Here is a 19,212-nt window from a genome sequence, read left to right on the forward strand (position 1 = left end):
CAAAAATAAATCATTAACATGGTGAATCACATCTTGATGATGTCATCAAGATGTGATTCACCATGTTAATGATTTTTTTCAGACCTCCAGTTCTAGGAAACACAGAATGGGGGGACTTTTTTAAAAATTATTTCCACAACAAGGTATATTAATTATTAATGACATAGTAAAATGTTGAAAATTAGTGGAATGCCCTTTAAGTACAGTACACGAGTGAAATTGTCTCTGTCAAGTGGAAACATGTCCAAAACTGTTACTTTTTAGGATTGCAATTCAAAACTATCAAAAGTAGCAGGTCTACAAGCTCAAAACGCTTCACTTCACGTTGAGTTTTGAGCTTGTGGATCTGCTATACTTTCAATGTGGATGCTTTTGTGCAAAGCTGTGGTGTGATCAAGTGTGGCGTTAATTTGCCCGACAGCAGTGATTCTACTCACGGTTAAACCTTCTGGTTAAACCTGTGTCATGCCACTGTAGCTTATACTGTAGGTATCACCGTTCCAGACAGTATACCCGTGTTCCAAGGCATGCTGATTGCGAAGCGGTTCACCACCACGACCATATTCCTGCATGGCTGCAGCGCGTTTAGCAAATCGAGTGTGTTAAAGAAGTGCAGATAAATAAAGGGGAGCTGGGGGACGGGATGAGGTGAGGGGGGGGGGATGTCTGCTGCCGGGACATAAAGGCAAGGTGAAGGGCGAGGATGAGGGCTGTGTTATCTAAGGCTGCAGCGCGGCGGCATCATAAAAATAACAAATGGAGACTGTCACCGCTGCCCACGTCTGAGACGGAGGGGGGAATATTTCATGTGTCAGATCCCCGCTCACCTTTTAATGGACTGTTCTTAGCCGGGTCTGATTTTGACAAAGCACGCGGGGTCCCTCTTCCCTCTCCACTCCTCTCCTCACACATCGGCCTGAGAGCCACCATGCACCACCAACACGGTTTTCACGACATAGATCTGTCCTTGGCTCCGTGGAGAAGGAGAGGGGAGTTGTGGGTAATCTGCGTTGGTGGGGGGCTCACCATTGACCTCTGCTGCTCCCGTACTCGGCGGTCTTCCTCATCGCCTGGCTTGTTTTGCATGGCGCAGACAGAGACCATGATGAATGTCTACGGTAGTCGGGTCTCTCCCCTTCCTGTCCGTGCTCGCTACAAATGCCCCCCCCAGCCATAGCCACTCACACACTGCCCCGGACATACTGATCACCACCTACACTACAAGGACCTCAACATAGTCAGGCTCCTATCTGACCCCCCTGTAAATTGGTGGATATGCATCGGGTCGTAAGCTGGTACAGCTGCTATTTTTTGTTCATTTCGTGGATGCCCAAAACCACGCTCAGCCAGGTTGAACGTGGTTAGGCTTGAACTTGGCTCAGCGGTCGATCCGAGGCACAAAGCAGAGGTGTTTCGTCCTGCCGTGGGTTGTTTGTTTGATGGGAAGACAATGAGTTTCTGAAGTAAATTCAATAATATCAGATGGGGATCAGGGCTGTGTTGGTGGTATCAACAGATCAAGGATGATTCATTCGGCACATGCATGCTCCCACACGCACGCACGTGTGCACACACGCACATTCAGATCAATGAGCAAAACCCACATCTCCCCGATATTTTCTCACTACTGTATGCACGCATCACACAGATGAGTCGGGATCAATACCAACAGATATCATAAGTATAGCTCACGCTCAAGTTCACTCGATTCCCACTCTCTGCAACTGTCAGGGTTATGGCTCATATTTACATAATCCATGGGGCTTACTCCTTATCGAATGCATGGCATTATGCTGAATGTATGGCAACATGCTTATTGTGTATACCGTGGTAACCGTGTTAAAGTTTACTATTAGTCCACTGGTTCGCAAATGGACCCCCAAATAATAGGCAAAACACTATAGTATTAATACCAGATAACATTATTATATAACAATATAACATTAATTTAAAAAAGTGATACCCAGTAAGAACAGTTTTATAGTCCTATTCTGATCTGCTGGTATGTATGAAAAACTGTATCTGGAAAGACACTTGACCCCTAACTGATATTTAGTATGGGAAAATGTAGAGGACTAGTTACACATGTACTGTATGTGCACATTGTGCAGTGACATGTGCAGTGACAAAAAATAATAATAACCCAAGGTTCTGAAGGTTTCTGTGTTGGCGGTGGCGTTACCTTTGTGGTTCTTGGCATCTCTGGATCCCGTGGGCAGAGGGCTGTAGGGCGTGGGACTGAGGTCTGATCTGGGATCAGTGCAGGCCGGTACCTGCATGGGAAAAGAGAGGCAGACAGACACAAGAAAAGGCTGAATAAATATTGAGGAGATAGATAGATAGACAAGAAGCCCAAATGACAAGGATTTGTCACCGGCGGCTCCACTGTTCTTCGCGTGTCGTAAATCCTCCGAGGAGAGGTACAGGAAACGCAGGGGAGCCCCTCTGTCTGGTTTTATGGCCCGATGTGGCAGGACATCTTTCATTGCTTTTTGTGTTGCATGGCGGAGCGGAAAAGGGAGCCCACATCCTCCCGCCTTTGATGATGTGTTCCACTGGCTTGGTCCGCTGGAGGAGAGGTCAGGGAAAGCCTCTGTCGCCGTGACCTCCCGCGGGGGGGTCACGGCCAGGTCAGACGCCACTCACTCTGTCACAAGGCCAAACATATAGCAGCAGCCCTGCTATCCGAGGACCCTTGACCACGTATGGCCAAGGGACTCTACCGACCGCCTCTGGCTTTCAGACGCCATTCCGTTAGTACGTTTCAGCCACTACTTTCAACCTGGAGTCCCCTATTTTAGGCGTGTCGTCATAGGAACTATTGTTGTTGTTGTTATTTCTCCACGCACGCACACACACACACACTCTTATAGGCGGCTAGCCTCCTACACAGCCATGCTGTACAAAAGTAAAGTAGAGAAAACGTTTCGCTGTGTGACACCATAGGGCTCGCCTAAATGGTTAATATGGCTATGACACAAGAATGCTAGGCTTAAAGACTGCTGGCTTCACAGGTATTGATTGTTAGCAGAGGCGGATACAAAACAAGTGAATGCTACATGTTCCAGAGTCTCGGAAGTAAATAGCAGTCTTAAAGCGTGTTCAACAAATGGGTCAAGAGTTTCTTGGCAAACTGCACTTGTTTTTCTCCTGTCAGTAGTCATGAAAATTGCAGCTACAAGCTCGTTGTTGTAGGTCAATTTTCACTTTATTCATAATTCACATTTTCCCATTCTAGAATTGTACTGTAGTCAAAAGCACAATATTTGTCTTTGCCATAGTGAAGTAAAAGTAAATAATACAAATACTCAAGTAACATACAGTAGTAACATTGTCTCTGTCGGATGGAAACCACATACTGTCCAAAACCGTTACTTTTCATTAACCCATTCTGACCGGGCACCCATTTTGGTGTTAGCATCATGTTATGCTTTACCTATTGAAAAATAGCAGATCTACAAGCTCATATCGCGCCACCGAGTGGCGCGATACGAGCTTGTAGGTCTGCTATTTTTGAAAAATTCGAAGAACGACTGACATTTTTAGAATCTGATCTCAGGTAAGAATGGGTTCATCAGACCAGTGTGTGTCCAGTGGAAACCTCGTATGAATCTGATCTCAGGTCAGAATGGGTTAATAGCAAAAGTAGCAGATCGACAAGCACAAAACACGTCGATTCGTGCCACGTTTCGAGCTTGCAGATCTGCTGCTTTTGATGCTTTTGTGTGACTGCAGTATGATCAAGCAGTGCGTTGATTTCCCGGGAAAATAAAAACACAAAAATGAGTACTGAAATGTAATGTATACTTCGTTACTGTCCACCACTGATTGTTAGCAGAGGTATTACAGAGAACAACTACACTAAGTGTCAACTACAACTAGTGTATAACTACATGCTCCAGAGTCTCAGAGTAAACAGCTGCCAGAAGTCTCCAAGTGTGTTACCCAAACAGGCCAAGAGTTTCTTGCGTTGACGCTGCTGCTGCTGCTGTTATTTTTCGGCACTTTCAAGGTCTAAAAAAAAAACCATACTCTCGTCCCTTTCTCCTAGCCTTTTAGCCGGTGGAGCAGCCACTTTATCATGACACAGCGATATCTGATGCCTTTGCAGAAAATACTTTCCTCTCCTGCAGGAAGAAATTCACTGGGCCTTTAATCATAGCAAGAGACCCCAACTGACAAATACATATTAGCGATGTTTTTTTGGAGTTGAATTTTTCCCCTCCTTTTATTGTTGCTCTTTCTACAGGCCCATGCATAACCTTGAGAAATGGAAGGGTTGGACGGCGCTAAGCGGAAACATATTCTTCATGGGCGGGGAGGGAGAGCGGCTGTGTGAATTGAAAACGATCACATAATATGCCTTCAGATACTATCTCTCAAAGGCATTAGGGGGTCTGGTCAGCATGTGTCTCGTATTACACCGGGAGACAAATGGCAACATGGAACTATTTTTTGAGTCATTACTACAGTAGTTGCCAGTTATTGTGCTGCTTTTAGTGACATGCATTGCTCTGAATGGAAGGACTATTGTTGACAGGAGTAGCCTTGCTCTGCTATGGAATATTGAAACATAGGCTACTATTACTATTAACCACTTACACCCTTTATATACTTAGTTGACCGGAGTTCCCCGGGGCTCTGTACTAGGCCCCCTCCTGTTTTTGGTATCGTTTTTTGTATCGTTGGTGACAACAGCTCTACAAGCTCACGACACGTTGCACCGCAACACCTTGTGAACTTGTACCTTTAGGCTGTTTCCACGGAATGTTCAATTGGTTAACCATTTGAAATAGGGCTTATAAGAGTTTTGCATTCAAAATGTATTTTCATAGGTTTGGGTACCGGGGGAGAGATGCCAATATTCTGTTTTTGGTCTCTTAAAACTATTTAAAAACAATTTTGATGCTCTTTACTCTACTATAGGCATTTAGCAGCCGGCCCACCAGTTCCTGTGTTACGGCCCGCCTCATTTCCTGCCCTGCCTGAGAGATCAGAAGCTCGGGCCCCCTCTGCCCCCCCCCCCCTCCCCCCCTGGCCCCCTCAAAGCCCCTCCTAATCCTGCTGCTTGTCTACAATTAATCTTCCCAGTTGCCACATTATTAACACCACCACCCACACACTGGGACAGGGGGGGCAAGGGGTGAAATGGGCCGGTGGCTCTCAAACAGTTTCAAGACAAGGACCCTCAAAATGACGAGAATGATGAGAATGTATTTGACCGCAGAACCCCCCCCCCCCACACACACACACCCCACCTGAAAATATGTGGTGTCAGGGACCCCACAGAAGAGAGGATTTGTGTCAAAATTTTCAACAAATGTAAAAAAAGAATTATGTCAAATCTACTTACTCTTACTGGGGACCCCTTGGAACCCCTCGAGGACTCCTGGGGGGTCCCCAGATCCCACTTTGAAAACCACTTGGGTCAACTTGCGCACTGGATAGAGCTGTGCCCCCCCCCCCCCCGTTCCCACCCACCCTCCTGTCAGTCACCCCGCTCCCCGACGGCTACTCGCTGTCAACATCAAGAGCCCCCTCGCCCCCAATCCCCCCCATCCTGCCTCCCTTGCTACGCATGACGCCAACCTTCCCCTCCTCCCTGATGTCACGGCTGCTGATCAAACACCCGCCCCGTCCCAACCTCCATGGCCCCCGCTACTCATCCCTGACTGTCCCCCTCTCTGCCTCCCATTCAACCCCACCCCACACCACATTAATCAGCCAGCTCCTCCATGTCCTGACCCCCCTCTCCCCCTCCCCCGTGCCTCCCTCCTCCCCCTCCTCCTCCTCCTCCTCCTCCTCCCCTGCACTCTTTCACTTTAGTCGATGACCCGTCCAGAGGATGAGAAAGAGAGGCAAGGGATGATGGGAAAGTCCATGGCGGGCGAACGAACAAACTCAATCTGAATCCCAGCTGTTATCAAGGGGTGCTCTCTCTCTCTCTCTCTGTTAATCACTTAAACATGACCATCCATATTCTGGGGGGGGGGGGGGGGGTAGCCAAAAATAGCTGATCTACAAGCTCACTATACGATCGACTATACTTTTGGTGTAGAGGGGAATTTGGTGTAGATATTTGGTGTAGGGGGGGGGGTTCCAGGTACAGAACTCAGGTCCAATTTATGAAATCTAGGGTGTTTAGAAAGTGATTATTTTATTTTAAAATAAGTGTTAAATAGCTAATAATTGTTTTAACCCAAAAATATCACTTAAAACCATCATTTTACAGTAGATTTTTGTGTTGGTTATAAAAAAATCACACCCATGTGAAGTGCGGGGCGCTCTTATCATTATACATATACATCATCAGCATCGGCCGCAGGTCTTAATATGTTAAGAAGGCTGATGAAAAAGGCCTGAGTGTGATCACTACGCCCTTAACATTTGACAGAGAATCCAAAGCCATGGTTTTGCTCGTGGGCACAGCGGTCTCGAAGGGCGGACGTGAACAGCTGCACTTTTACGGGCTTTGACTTTTGGAAGAAAAAAAGGTCACAATAATACATGTACACAATGAATCTATCAAACCTTTCTGACAGCGTTTGAATGATGACGAAAACTTTGGATCGCCGCAGAGAGCTGACACTCACATCAAAGAGTGAATCCTAAAGACAAGATGATGGATCGAGGTCTGGTTTTGACTGCGCTGAAGACATAACACACTGTCGGGGATGTTCAGAAGACGCGCCACGGCATGTGATGTACCGTGGTAGCGTGCAACGCTACTCAACAGCAAATCAACAACATTTGCGCCGCCATTGCCCCCTGCTCTATTCCCTCTTTTATCGTGGAGGAACGGGAGCCCGTACACGTTATGTACACGTGTTCGTCCTTCATACGTGTTCTTATACTGTAGACCCGTAGACCGGCGGATGGTTCCTAACCTTTTTGTGGATCATGTCCCATTTGAAAGCCGTCTGATCACGTAACACGGCAGCCTATAACGCCTCATTCATACTCATATACAGTTTTAGGCGATAAGGTGACCATCGGAATAGTGTTTAGTATGAATATATAGGCCTTACTGTATGTATCGCCCTCTCTGATTTTCCTGATTTGAACCTGACATTATAATCACAGAGCTAACAGAGCTTGCCTGCTTGATCAGGGGAGAAATATAATTAATATTTTCAGGTAGTACAGCACTTGTCAACCAGTCCTTTAATGTATTGTATGTCTGATTCATTGAATTCAATGGAAACAATTACTTTCCTGGCGGGTCTTTTTGTGTCATTGTTTTAGCATAACTTGTCACTGTATTACTTGTAGACTAACTCATCTCGTTTATACAGCATTCAAACAACCAATCAATGGAGTCAAAACAGACACAGGATCAAAATGTCTGTAAAGCAGAGCGAACCGCCGCGATTGTATAAGTTATATTGTATTAACACACCCTACCACACAGCTTGGATAAATAAATGAAAAGCGGGCGTTAAGGGCTTTCACAATTAGGGCTAGCCTCCCACTTGTAGCTTCATGTCCTGCTACATAACACTATACTGTAGCTTCATGTCCTGCTACATAACACTATACTGTAGCTTCATGTCCTGCTACATAACACTATACTGTAGCTTCATGTCCTGCTACATAACACTATACTGTAGCTTCATGTCCTGCTACATAACACTACTGTAGCTTCATGTCCTGTACATAACACTACTGTAGCTTCATGTCCTGCTACATAACACTATACTGTAGCTTCATGTCCTGCTACATAACACTATACTGTAGCTTCATGTCCTGCTACATAACACTACTGTAGCTTCATGTCCTGCTACATAACACTACTGTAGCTTCATGTCCTGCTACATAACACTACTGTAGCTTCATGTCCTGCTACATAACACTACTGTAGCTTCATGTCCTGCTACATAACACTACTGTAGCTTCATGTCCTGCTACATAACACTATACTGTAGCTTCATGTCCTGCTACATAACACTATACTGTAGCTTCATGTCCTGCTACATAACACTACTGTAGCTTCATGTCCTGCTACATAACACTATACTGTAGCTTCATGTCCTGCTACATAACACTACTGTAGCTTCATGTCCTGCTACATAACACTACTGTAGCTTCATGTCCTGCTACATAACACTACTGTAGCTTCATGTCCTGCTACATAACACTACTGTAGCGTCATGTCCTGCTACATAACACTACTGTAGCTTCATGTCCTGCTACATAACACTACTGTAGCTTCATGTCCTGCTACATAACACTATACTGTAGCTTCATGTCCTGCTACATAACACTACTGTAGCTTCATGTCCTGCTACATAACACTACTGTAGCTTCATGTCCTGCTACATAACACTACTGTAGCTTCATGTCCTGCTACATAACACTACTGTGTACATATATAGGTCAGCCTCATGTGCTTCGTGTGCAGGACCCTGCAACATAATGCAATACTGTACATGACTGCTACATGTCCTCTAAAATGAGCATCTTCACCATGCCGTCCATCATTCACGCTTTCTTTGTCACCTCTCTCTCTCTCTCTCTCCCCCTGCCTTGGTCATTCTCCTTCTGTGTCCGTCGGTTGTTCCTGCACTGACCAGAGGGAGGTGCTGCAGTGTCATCTATATCAGATCCCTCTGTGAACCCACTCGCCCCACCTCTCTCTCTCTCTCTGTCTCTCTATCTGTGTGTCTCTCTCTCTGTGCTGTCCAGATTAGTCTGCTCATCAAGCTGAGTATTGTTTTAATTTGCTCGGCCCGGGGCATATGCTGAGTGTTCACATCATTATTGTCTTCTGTGCAATGTGACTTATCACCACGGCTTATGATAATGCGGCACAAATTTACAGGCTGGGGAGTACACCGCGAAATCTCTGATGAAAAAGGGTGGACGGGGGGGGGGGGGGGGAGTACAAAAAGGGAGTTTGCAGAAAGACAGAGAGAGAGGGGGGGGGGGGGGGGGCAGAGAGAGAGGAAGCTCTGTTAAATGTCATTATGAAAGATGATTCCCACACTGGATAATACATCACAACAGTGGTGTCTGTCTTCTCTCTCTGTCTCTGTTGTTATGCGAATAAACGCTGATAAACCCAGAGGCAATAGTGATTATTGCTTCCAACATATCACCCTGAGAGAGAGAGAGAGAGAGAGAGAGAGAGGCAGGAAGATGGAGACAAGGGAGGGATGGAGAGACATTATAGACAAGCAGAACACAAAGCGACCCACACCGAGCACACAACCACCTCCACAGTGGGGTTCCTGAAAATGTGGCGCATGCACGCACGCATGCACGGACGCACGCACGGACGCACGCACGCACAAAAAAAGTCAGTCAGGGAAAGCCGAGCTATCTCTGGGTGTCTTTTGAAATGCGACTGTGACAAAGTTTTGCGAAGTTTGGCAAGCTCGTCTGTGTGGGATTTGAAATGTGGATGGGTGTTACAGTATACCAGCACTGACGTCATGTGATCTGGAACAATCTCACTGGAATGTGATTGCGATGACTTTGGGCTCCCAGAGTAACAGTTGCCACGCGCATGCACACACGCACCAAACTATTTCCACAACGCGTACTATATATACACAGACAAGACAGACAGACAAGACAGACAGGCAGGCAGGCAGGCAGGCAGGCAGGCAGGCAGACAGGCAGGCAGGCAGGCAGACAGACAGACAGACAGACAGACAGACAGACAGACAGACAGACAGACAGACAGGCAGGCAGGCAGGCAGGCAGGCAGGCAGGCAGGCAGGCAGGCAGGCAGGCAGGCAGGCAGGCAGGCAGACATTTATCCCTGCATATACACATGCACACAGCTGCGGGGTTCAGATCCTATACACCCCTGCTGGCTCATCCCTGCTTCGCCTCACCTCATCTCCCTGCTTTTAGGAACCGATGACCAGCAATACAATCTAATTACAGCCGGGCCTACAGAGGGAGAGCAGTGTAAACACCAGCCCCCTTTTTTATTTTATCTCCTTATACATCTGGACAAGTAGACAAAGTACTAAAAGGAAATAAATGTGGCCTGACAGCCACATCAAAGGAGTTCAGCCAGAGGCTTACTGCTACTTAGGGCACAGGAATGTTGTTGCCTAGCATCAGCCCGCTAACCTATCAGGGTGCAAAGACGGCCCTGTCCTGCCTCGGAGGGAGGGAGGGAGGGAGGGAGGGGGGAGAGGGGGGGGTATGACACTGAGGGGAGGCTAGGGACTTTTTTTTGTAGCTTAAAGCATTTTTTTTGTTGGAAAGAACCAAGCCTTCTGTTTTGTTTTCTCTTGACACCATTTCTGCTTTCTGTGCTCGCAAAAAGAGACATGTATAAAAATGTCTTTTGATATGTTTTCTCTTTGGGTCTATATCTGAGTATTTCTTTTGTGTCTTGAGCATTGGAACTTTTTCTTTTTTCTTCTCTCACTCTCTTCTGTTGCTGCTGCTTTCTGATGTCGTTATGAGATCAGAGGAGACACAGCTTGTGAACTTATTTGAGTCAACATTTAATGCTGGCACGACACGTTTATTTCTTCACTGGATGGAATCTTCTTCTGTTTTTTTTATCGTTCATTTTCTCCGGCTTCTGAAGTTAGCTGGGGTTACAAACAATGGAACCTTTTAAAAAATAAATAAATAACAAGGGGGCGAGATCTTGCAGCTTGTTACAGTACAACATCTGACAGCAATGGCAAAAATAAAAAGCTGTTCTAATTCAGTAATAAGATGTGCTTTTTTTTTAATTCAAACTCGGCAGCGTTGCATTTGCTATTTTGCGCATGTCATTATACTTCAAAAATAAAATGTTCACAAATGTTCAAAACAGCACAACGCACTGTGATCATGTGACACGTTGTGAGCTTGTATATCAGTTATTTTTGCTGAACAAAATTGTAGCAAGATTCATTAAAATAGGACTTTGAGGAGTTAATTTTAAATGTAAGGTTTGTGTCTCTAGCTCTAAGCTGCTTAGTGCAGTGTGGATTTCATGTGTGAGTGTTTTACCTGTTTTACACAGCGAAAAGCTAACCGTGAAACTATAAACATTGGCTATACAGTACCTTGCGACGCAATCTTGAGGCCAAATCTTTGCAATATGCATTATGCTGAAAGAAGTCTGCAGTACTGGCACGGCGAATACCCCTAACCGTGGCGCGCTAGCGCCTCACATGTCAACAGTTTTTATACGTCTGACCTTGATACTGTAATTGCGCCTTAATAGGCGGGGACCGGGCTGTGTGTGATGTGTCGTGCGTATATATGAGAAGTATTAATAGTGTTTTCTTAGGTAATGGCAGTGGGGAGAACATTTGATGCGACGGTGGCTGAGCTTGTGGGTAGTAAAGCAGCCTTTGCTCAGCGGGAAGACAGCTGAGAGCGTGTGTTTAATGATTTACCAGTTCTACTCCAGTGAACTTGCTCTGGGTAAATGGATCATATGATCGCTGATCACAAGAGCAACTGTTCCTTTCTGCCGTTTGGCTCGGGGCGCGGGGCACGCAGATTGGACACGCAGCCCCCGGGCGGTGCCACTGTTTTGTGTATAGTTAAGCGTTGGGCGAACAAAGGTTGAACACTGTACTCAAAGTTAATCGACCATATCACCCACTCTTAGATGGTAATAAGGCTGTGTTTTTTGGTTGAAATGTAAAAAAAAAAAAGAAAGCCATCAGACCTTTTGTTTGAACTTGCCATGTGGAATAAGTGCAGGTTATTTAAGCCAGAAGTGTAAGGCTGTACTGCGTGTACAGGTAAAACTAGCTCGGGGGCAATTTCTTACTTTGTTCCGTACAGAGTACGACCTTTTCATTTGGTACAAAACTGTCAATATATTTATGAAACATTCCAATACTCATTATTATGCTTATAGCATAGATTAGATCAAAAACACTCAGTGCTGTGCCAAGTTAAAACAGTGACTAAACTTTTAGAAACAACAAAACAAGAAACTGGGTTTGTACAATTTCCTCATGCGCTCATAATCCCTGTTGAGTTCCAAACACAAGGAAACAGGGAATATTGTATGAGTTTAGCAGTGACTGGAATAATTTTCAGAGTTTTGCATCTCTTCAGTTGAGAGAGAGAGCTGGGGAAATATTTTCCTCTCTCTCCCTGGTAGTAGTTGCAAACACACACACGCGCACCGCACACGCATGCACACACACACACACACACACACACACACACACACACACACACACACGCACACGCCACGCACGCACACGCAAACGCAAACACAAACACACAGCACCTCAGAAGTGTGACATATCACGAGGCTTTCTGTTGCGATTAGGGGCTGTAGCTAACGTCAGGGCTGTATTCAGGAGTGTGTGTGGATGTTTAATAATTGAAGACTCCAGGAGCAGTCCTGTCACACCGGCTTGTCTGGAATGTTTCCTATGCAATTAGACGCCGGGAGACATTTGAAGAGGACCCGCAAAAAAAAGAAAGAAAAAAGAGCCACAAAAAAGTGACATGTGAACTTAAAGGAAATTAGCTCTTCACAGGAGTGAAATGTGAAGGTTACTTAGCGTTGCTTAACTCAGACTGCGGGTTGTGTTTGACTCAGCCGTCGCTGTGAAGTCTGTGTTTGACTCGGGCCTCGCTCGCCGTGTGTGAAGCGCGCCATTTTCTTTACTTTTCAGCCCCGGCTTCAGTCAGGAAGATCACAGAGGGAATGAAAACTAATTTTGACTCGAGGCGTATACAGGATGAAAAAAAGAGAGAGAGAGAGGGAGAAAAAGCCCTGAGATATGTCGAAATAATGAGATCTCTTGATGTTTTTTTCTGGGAAGATGTGGCATGATGTGCAGACAGATGCACAGCTCACACATTCACCCAAGGATACAGACGCTAGGCTCGCACAGCACATAAACACAACTTCAAAACAAGCAAAATTCCACGGCGGGTGCACGAACCCGCGTGCACGCATGCACGCACAAATGGATACATTGTGCGATTGACACAGAGATCTCATTATCTTCGCACGCACACGCGCACACGCACACACACACACACACACACACACACACACACACACACACACACGTTCAGATGAGTAATACAGAAGGTAATACAGTAATTCAGATGCAGGCTTGTATTATGTAAAACATAATTTATTATGTAAAACATAATATAACCAATATTCAAGAAGTCCGTTTTCTTTACAAATTATATTTTGGATATAATGTTTGGTGTTCTGCTCGGCACACCACAACACGCCTCAGCCAGTCCTTTGTGCCAGTAGCCATGAGGCTCTATGACCACCATATGAGATATATGAGAATGTTAAGAAGTACTCTGATGCAGTTGTATACTTGAATACAAGTAGACCACAATATAAAAATCACACCGGTGTGAAGTGAGGGGCGCTAATACCGTATATTAAAGTCTAACTCATGTTGCTGATTAGGTGGTGTAATGGTGATGTAAAACAAACGGTGTCAAAACAAACATTAAATTCTCTTGATTGTTAATGGGATTTAATGTTTGTGTTAGGGACAAAACAAACATTGATTTCTCTTCATTGTCAATGGTGTTTTTAAACCAAACATTAAACCTGTATATAGGAGGGGTAAGGGCTGCGCCCTAGCCTGGCTATAATAAGCCAGACCGAATCAGCCGTTGGCAAAAAAAAAATTGCCTGCCGGCGGATTTGAGTCTGGTTTATTAGCCAGGCTAATAGCGCCCATCAAAAAACTCTGTTAAAAGTATTGGCATCAAGAGCACCCTATTTACCATATTTATTATATGGCCACATGTGGGCATGCATGTACCCACGATTAAAGGGAACTCCATGAGGCACAAAAGGGACACAGACAGCAGGTACTCTGACAAAGCCCCCGACACCATGACTCAGACATATCAGTCTGACCGGCAGCGTGACATGTCGTACAGTACGTGTGATATAGTAATCTAAAGTTGTTACATTATTGTAGTAATTATTGTAGTAAAGTAAAGTAAAAAGTACAATATTCGCCTGTCCGTCCATCAGGTCACCCTATATATCACCATATATGGCCGTCAGCCCGTTACGCCTCGTGACACGTCACGCCGCCATGCATGGTCGACGCTCCATATATGGCCGTCTCCATATATGGAGATCACGACACTGACCTCATCAAACCCTGGATAGCCATACCTGGAGACGACTGGATCATAGATCTGCATATATGGAGCCGGCCAGCAACTCTACATCTGACCTCAGACTTCAAACCCTTAGATCTCCATATATGGAGCTGACCTGTTCTGACATTGTTGATCCCCCCCACCCGTCCTTCCTCTTTGATGTCTCCCTTTTGACTGATATACCTGTCCATTCAACAGGCTCGGAAATTAACTGGGCCCTCATCAAGCCCTGTACACTCAAGACACACTCCATATATGGCCAGAGCTCATCAAACCCTGTACACTCAAGACACTGTCCCCGCTGCCACCCTTAGATCTCCATATATGGAGCTGACCTGTTCTGACATTTCATGTTGATCTGACCTCATAAAACCCTGTACAGTGTTTTTCAGAAAACTGTCAGGATTTAGAAGGCATTTGTAGAATCGTTCCCATGTCAACAGACATCTGTCAAAGATCCTAGTAGTCCATGTGCAGGTTTCAGTGGTGTACATTTACTAAAGTACAATTTTGAGGTACTTTAACTTTACTTGAGTCGGCCTATGTCCATATGTTTTGATACTTTATACTTCTACTCCACTAGTACACCTCGGAGACAACAAATATTGTAGTTTATTTTGTACAGCTTTCCAGATTTCGATTATCACAAAACATACATTGAGATCTGTTTGATACATCGACAATTCGAAAGTAGTCGATCTACAAGCTTGCGATGCAATGCGTTGAGCTTGTAGATCTGCTATTTTCAAAATATTTTTGAATATTATTAATTACATTTACTCTCGCACTTTAAGATGCCAATATCTTTTTACTTTTACTCAAGTAATATTTTGAATACAGTGGGGGGGAAAAAAGAATCTGAGTGCTTCATCCACCACTCCATAAGAACCAACCCCACCGCCCCTCCACCCACCCTCGACACCCCCCTCCACCCTCCCATTTCGGAGTTCAACGCTGCGAAAAAGATAACGCTGTCATCTTCTGCACATATCATAAGTCACGGGCAAACGACCCACATCCTCGGCGGCGAGACGGAAGCCTCAGCGGGCCTGTAAGCTGTATCATTACACCATGTCATCTTTATGGCAACGGAGCAAAGCCCGGCACTCTAATTACACTCTGCCTACTCCATTTACCCAGACAGGGACGGAGAGAGCGGCGGGCAAACAATGCATTAAAAATGGAGTGCCCCCCTTCCCCTCTGCTCCGTGGACAGAGTGTTCTGCTTTGGTGGCCGCCATTGTCCCCCAGGTTGTTGTTGTTTTTTTTAAAGCTGCAGGGCAGAGATACTGTGCCACCACCCTGCCCTTCCTCCTCTCCTCTGCTCCCCCTTTCCTCCTCCTCCCCCCTTACACCCCCCCCAACCCTCACCCCTCCCATAGAGAAGGACTCATGAAGGTGAGTGTCTTTGTGACAGGCCTGGGGAATAAAAGAGACAAACCAAAGGGATAAAAATTAAATAAAAAGTAGCTGTCTTAAACAGTAATTGCGCGCCTTTGCTGAGCATGCTCTCAGATATATAAACCTGATTTACTGTCGCCGTCGCCCGCCACAAATCAGAGGGCCCTCTGAGAAACACTCGCGCTATGAAATTGTTTAATCTCATCAAGTTGTGCTTTCACAGCAGGCCATAAATCAAAAACTCTTTGTTATCATAGACCTCCATGAGCGCCTCCGAGGCAGGCAATGGATCGTGGGTATATATAATCTTGACTGCGCAAACAGCAGGGTCTGAGCGGGGCTGAAATACTTTCATATTAACCGCGGTGCAGCTGGCGGAACACAAGCGCCATGATGGATATCTCATTTCCTGCGCTCCACATCGATTTCGAGCAAATTATTACTGCATAAATTTCTTGTCAACAGAAACGGCCAATTAATTAAGTTAAGAATGCACTCGTGATCACATCTACACACCGAACAGGAGAGCCAGGGCAATTTTCCACTAAGTGAATTTACCACAGGGGTCACCGTAATGAATGGTTTTAAACTTTGTCATAAAGTCACCGACAGGGCCGTATCTACACGGGAGCAGCGCCGCAGACTAACCCGGGACATATTTGCATAAAGTATATTTATGTGAAAACACCAGAGGACGATGGCTGGGGGCGAGGTAATAAAGTTTATACAACTAGCAAACAAAAATTGTCCGCCAACCTCTGACTCCACAGCATTTCATCAAAGATTGTGCTTGGGGACTTGGAGGAAGATCACAGGAACCACCTTTTGCCATTTAAAAAACAAAAAAATACACTTTTAACAGAGTCGGCTATCAAATGAATTATTCATTATTATGTATGGGGGTGGGGGGTAGGTGTGTATGTGTGTGCGTGTGTGTGTGTGTGGGGGGGGGGTTGTTTATTCAGCTTGGGCCGTTTATCAGACAGTGAGGATCCCACGGAGGGATGAGCTAGGAGATTTATCTGTGTTTGGGCTCCAAAGCAGATAAATCACAGGGTGTAATCACGCTCCGAGTGGCCCAGCTGTGACCTCGCGGTGAACTAATGACACGGGGATATCTTGGCCCCTCTTCCTGTTCCTGCATGGGTAAGAATCCCGGGTGGGTCCCCTGGCTGTCAGACAGCGAGCTAGAGAAGGGCCCCCCCATCCCGGGTGGGTCCCCTGTCAGACAGCGAGCTAGAGAAGGGCCCCCCCATCCCGGGTGGGTCCCCTGTCAGACAGCGAGCTAGAGAAGGGCCCCCCCATCCCGGGTGGGTCCCCTGTCAGACAGCGAGCTAGAGAAGGGCCCCCCCCTGTCAGACAGTGAGCTAGAGAAGCCCCCCCCTCCTGCAGGCGAATACCCGATAGGAAAAAGCTCAAGGCACTTCAAGTCGTTTAGTTGACACTGCGGACGGCTGCTAATGGCCAATTTGTGTTCCATCGGACGGCTGCGTCTTGCAGCGAAAAGAGACAATCTGTAAACTCACGACACGCCATGGATGCGCCACTTTTATATGTGCTATTTTAGCTGCAAGATGCTGTCATATGATGAGGTGGAAGTTGGGCTAAACCCACTCCTATAAGAACACGGCCCACGTCAGCAGAAGGATGCTGCATAACAAGCACTTCAAAAGGACAGACTGTGGATTCCGAACATGGGACACATACTGTACAATACTGCAAGTGTGAGTTCAGAAGCTACCATGTAGCCTTGAAGATACTGCTGTTTGGCTGAGGAATGGCTATGTTCCTACGCAGTGCACCGGCCCAGGACTGAGCTCGCACTGATTTATCATGTCTTCTGCAAGCAGGCTGTCCACTGATTAAGCCAGTGGAACTTTGTTTCACTCTCCTCCCTCTTTAATCTGTCTCTCAACGAGATAAATTAGCCAGTGCCTTGCCAGCTCCTGCTCTCTCTCTGTACCTCCATCTCCCCCTGTCTCTCTCTCTCTCTTTGCTTTTCTCTCTGTTTATCTCCTCTGTCTGTCTGTCACACATTGAGAAGAGAGCAGACACATCTGCTCCAACGCCGCTGCACGAGATACAGGCTGGGTTACATCCCCGGTCAAAGTTAGCTAAGAGCGTGTCTGTGCAAAAAGGAGAGAAAGAGAGAGAGGGAGAGAAAAAGAAGTGAGTGAGTGTGTTTTTCCTCCCCTGTTCTCTCCTTGACAACATTCTGTCAAACAAACCCCTCTCCTTGGCCGGGCTTATGTTCTTTGTTGTTAGCTAATAAATCAGGGGATATTTATGATCCTAAGTCCCTATTCTTAGCCGTTTAATGGCGACACGTTTGTGGGTGAATTAAAGCAGGGTTTTATACACTAGGCTGAGGGCCAGTGTGAGGCCTGGGCGCCTCTGTCTGTGAATGCTTTCTCTTCTCTCCCCAATGCGTCGGTGCTAAATCACGCTCATTGTCAGGCGGAGCTAAGCTAGCTTAGCTAAGCCAGTATGCGTCATTGGGGGAGAGCAGGAAGCACTGGGCATAATTCTGTCCATCAGTTTAATTTATTGCATCGGTAGCTTTGTAATCTCGGCTCCATAAGTTATGGGGGCTGACAGAAAGGAATTTGGTTTTGAAGGCAAAGTGTTCATCGGGGGTTTGGGCCCAGTCGCCGGCTCTTGTGATTCCGTAAGCGCTTCCCATATTTAGGGATGAGGGAAATTAAAATCTCTCAAGGTTTATTTTCTATTTCCATTTGGATATAGATGTAAAACATTTGTCAGTGCGTTAATAGCCTCTATGTCACACTATGCTAGAGATGTGGGGAGATAATAAGATTGAGAGAGTGAGAGAGAGAGAGAGTTGAGGACATGACCTTGCTCAACAGTTTCATTTCAGGTGAAATATAAGGCCTAATACAAGGGCACTGGCGGCATCTGCTTTGCAGATAGTGCACTTGGCTCCCCTTCCATGCTAGTGAATATAAATCAGGGCAGGCATCTCAATGCTAGGCCTGACTCGTGGAGGCCAGCAAATCTTTAACGTGAACTAGATTAAGGCCCCAGTAGAACCATCCATCTTTGGTGATAGAGGAAAAATATCCAAGTGCTTTATGTGGTCCTACTGACTTAGGCCTGATGTGCTATCATGATGGAATGCAACGTGCAACGATCCAGCAAAGACATTAGCATAGGCTGAAATAAATTCAATTAGAAGAATTAAGGTCATGATACGCATTGTTGTGCACGGTGCCGCACACCGCAAATAACAGATCTAAAAGCTGACAATTGTGCTGCAGTGGCTATTTGTAGTGTGCAACCCTGGAGAGTATTGTGGAGAGTATTTCGTTTTTGCTTGACTTTATATGGAGCCAACATACGTACTGTATAATGTATTCTGTTCATGACATCATTTCAGGCATAGGGTTGTCAAAATATGCCTAATCCACAATTGGATTCTCGAATGTCACGATCGATTCGATATTCAGTTATTTAATTTGAATTATTAGGCTGTTAACTCTCGATTTGTGAATAATTCCTTCGAAAATACTATGTTGTAAAGAATCAATAAACAGCCCATGCACTCTCCAGAGTGGTGGGCCGGTGCTTCACTCATGTTTCATCCAGTTGCTCAACAGTACTTCGGCCTCCATTTTGTAATATTAGAAAAATAGAACATTTGACAGAATCATGTTTGATGTTGTTATGTCGGGGAGAAACCTCTTATCTCCATTATTATAA

General features: G+C 45.7%; 1 protein-coding gene across 1 annotated transcript in view; it reads right to left on the minus strand.

Moving 5' to 3' along the window:
- lrmda (leucine rich melanocyte differentiation associated) overlaps positions 1-19,212 on the minus strand; it is a 287,041-nt gene that overhangs the window by 33,387 nt on the left and 234,442 nt on the right. The window contains exon 6 of the mRNA XM_080781604.1: positions 2,183-2,273. Within this exon, the coding sequence (XP_080637730.1) occupies positions 2,183-2,273 (91 nt within the window). The remainder of the gene's footprint in view (positions 1-2,182; positions 2,274-19,212) is intronic.

Source organism: Protomyctophum bolini (assembly GCF_963924005.1).
Source record: "Protomyctophum bolini genome assembly, chromosome: 14".
Classification (NCBI taxonomy): domain Eukaryota; kingdom Metazoa; phylum Chordata; class Actinopteri; order Myctophiformes; family Myctophidae; genus Protomyctophum; species Protomyctophum bolini.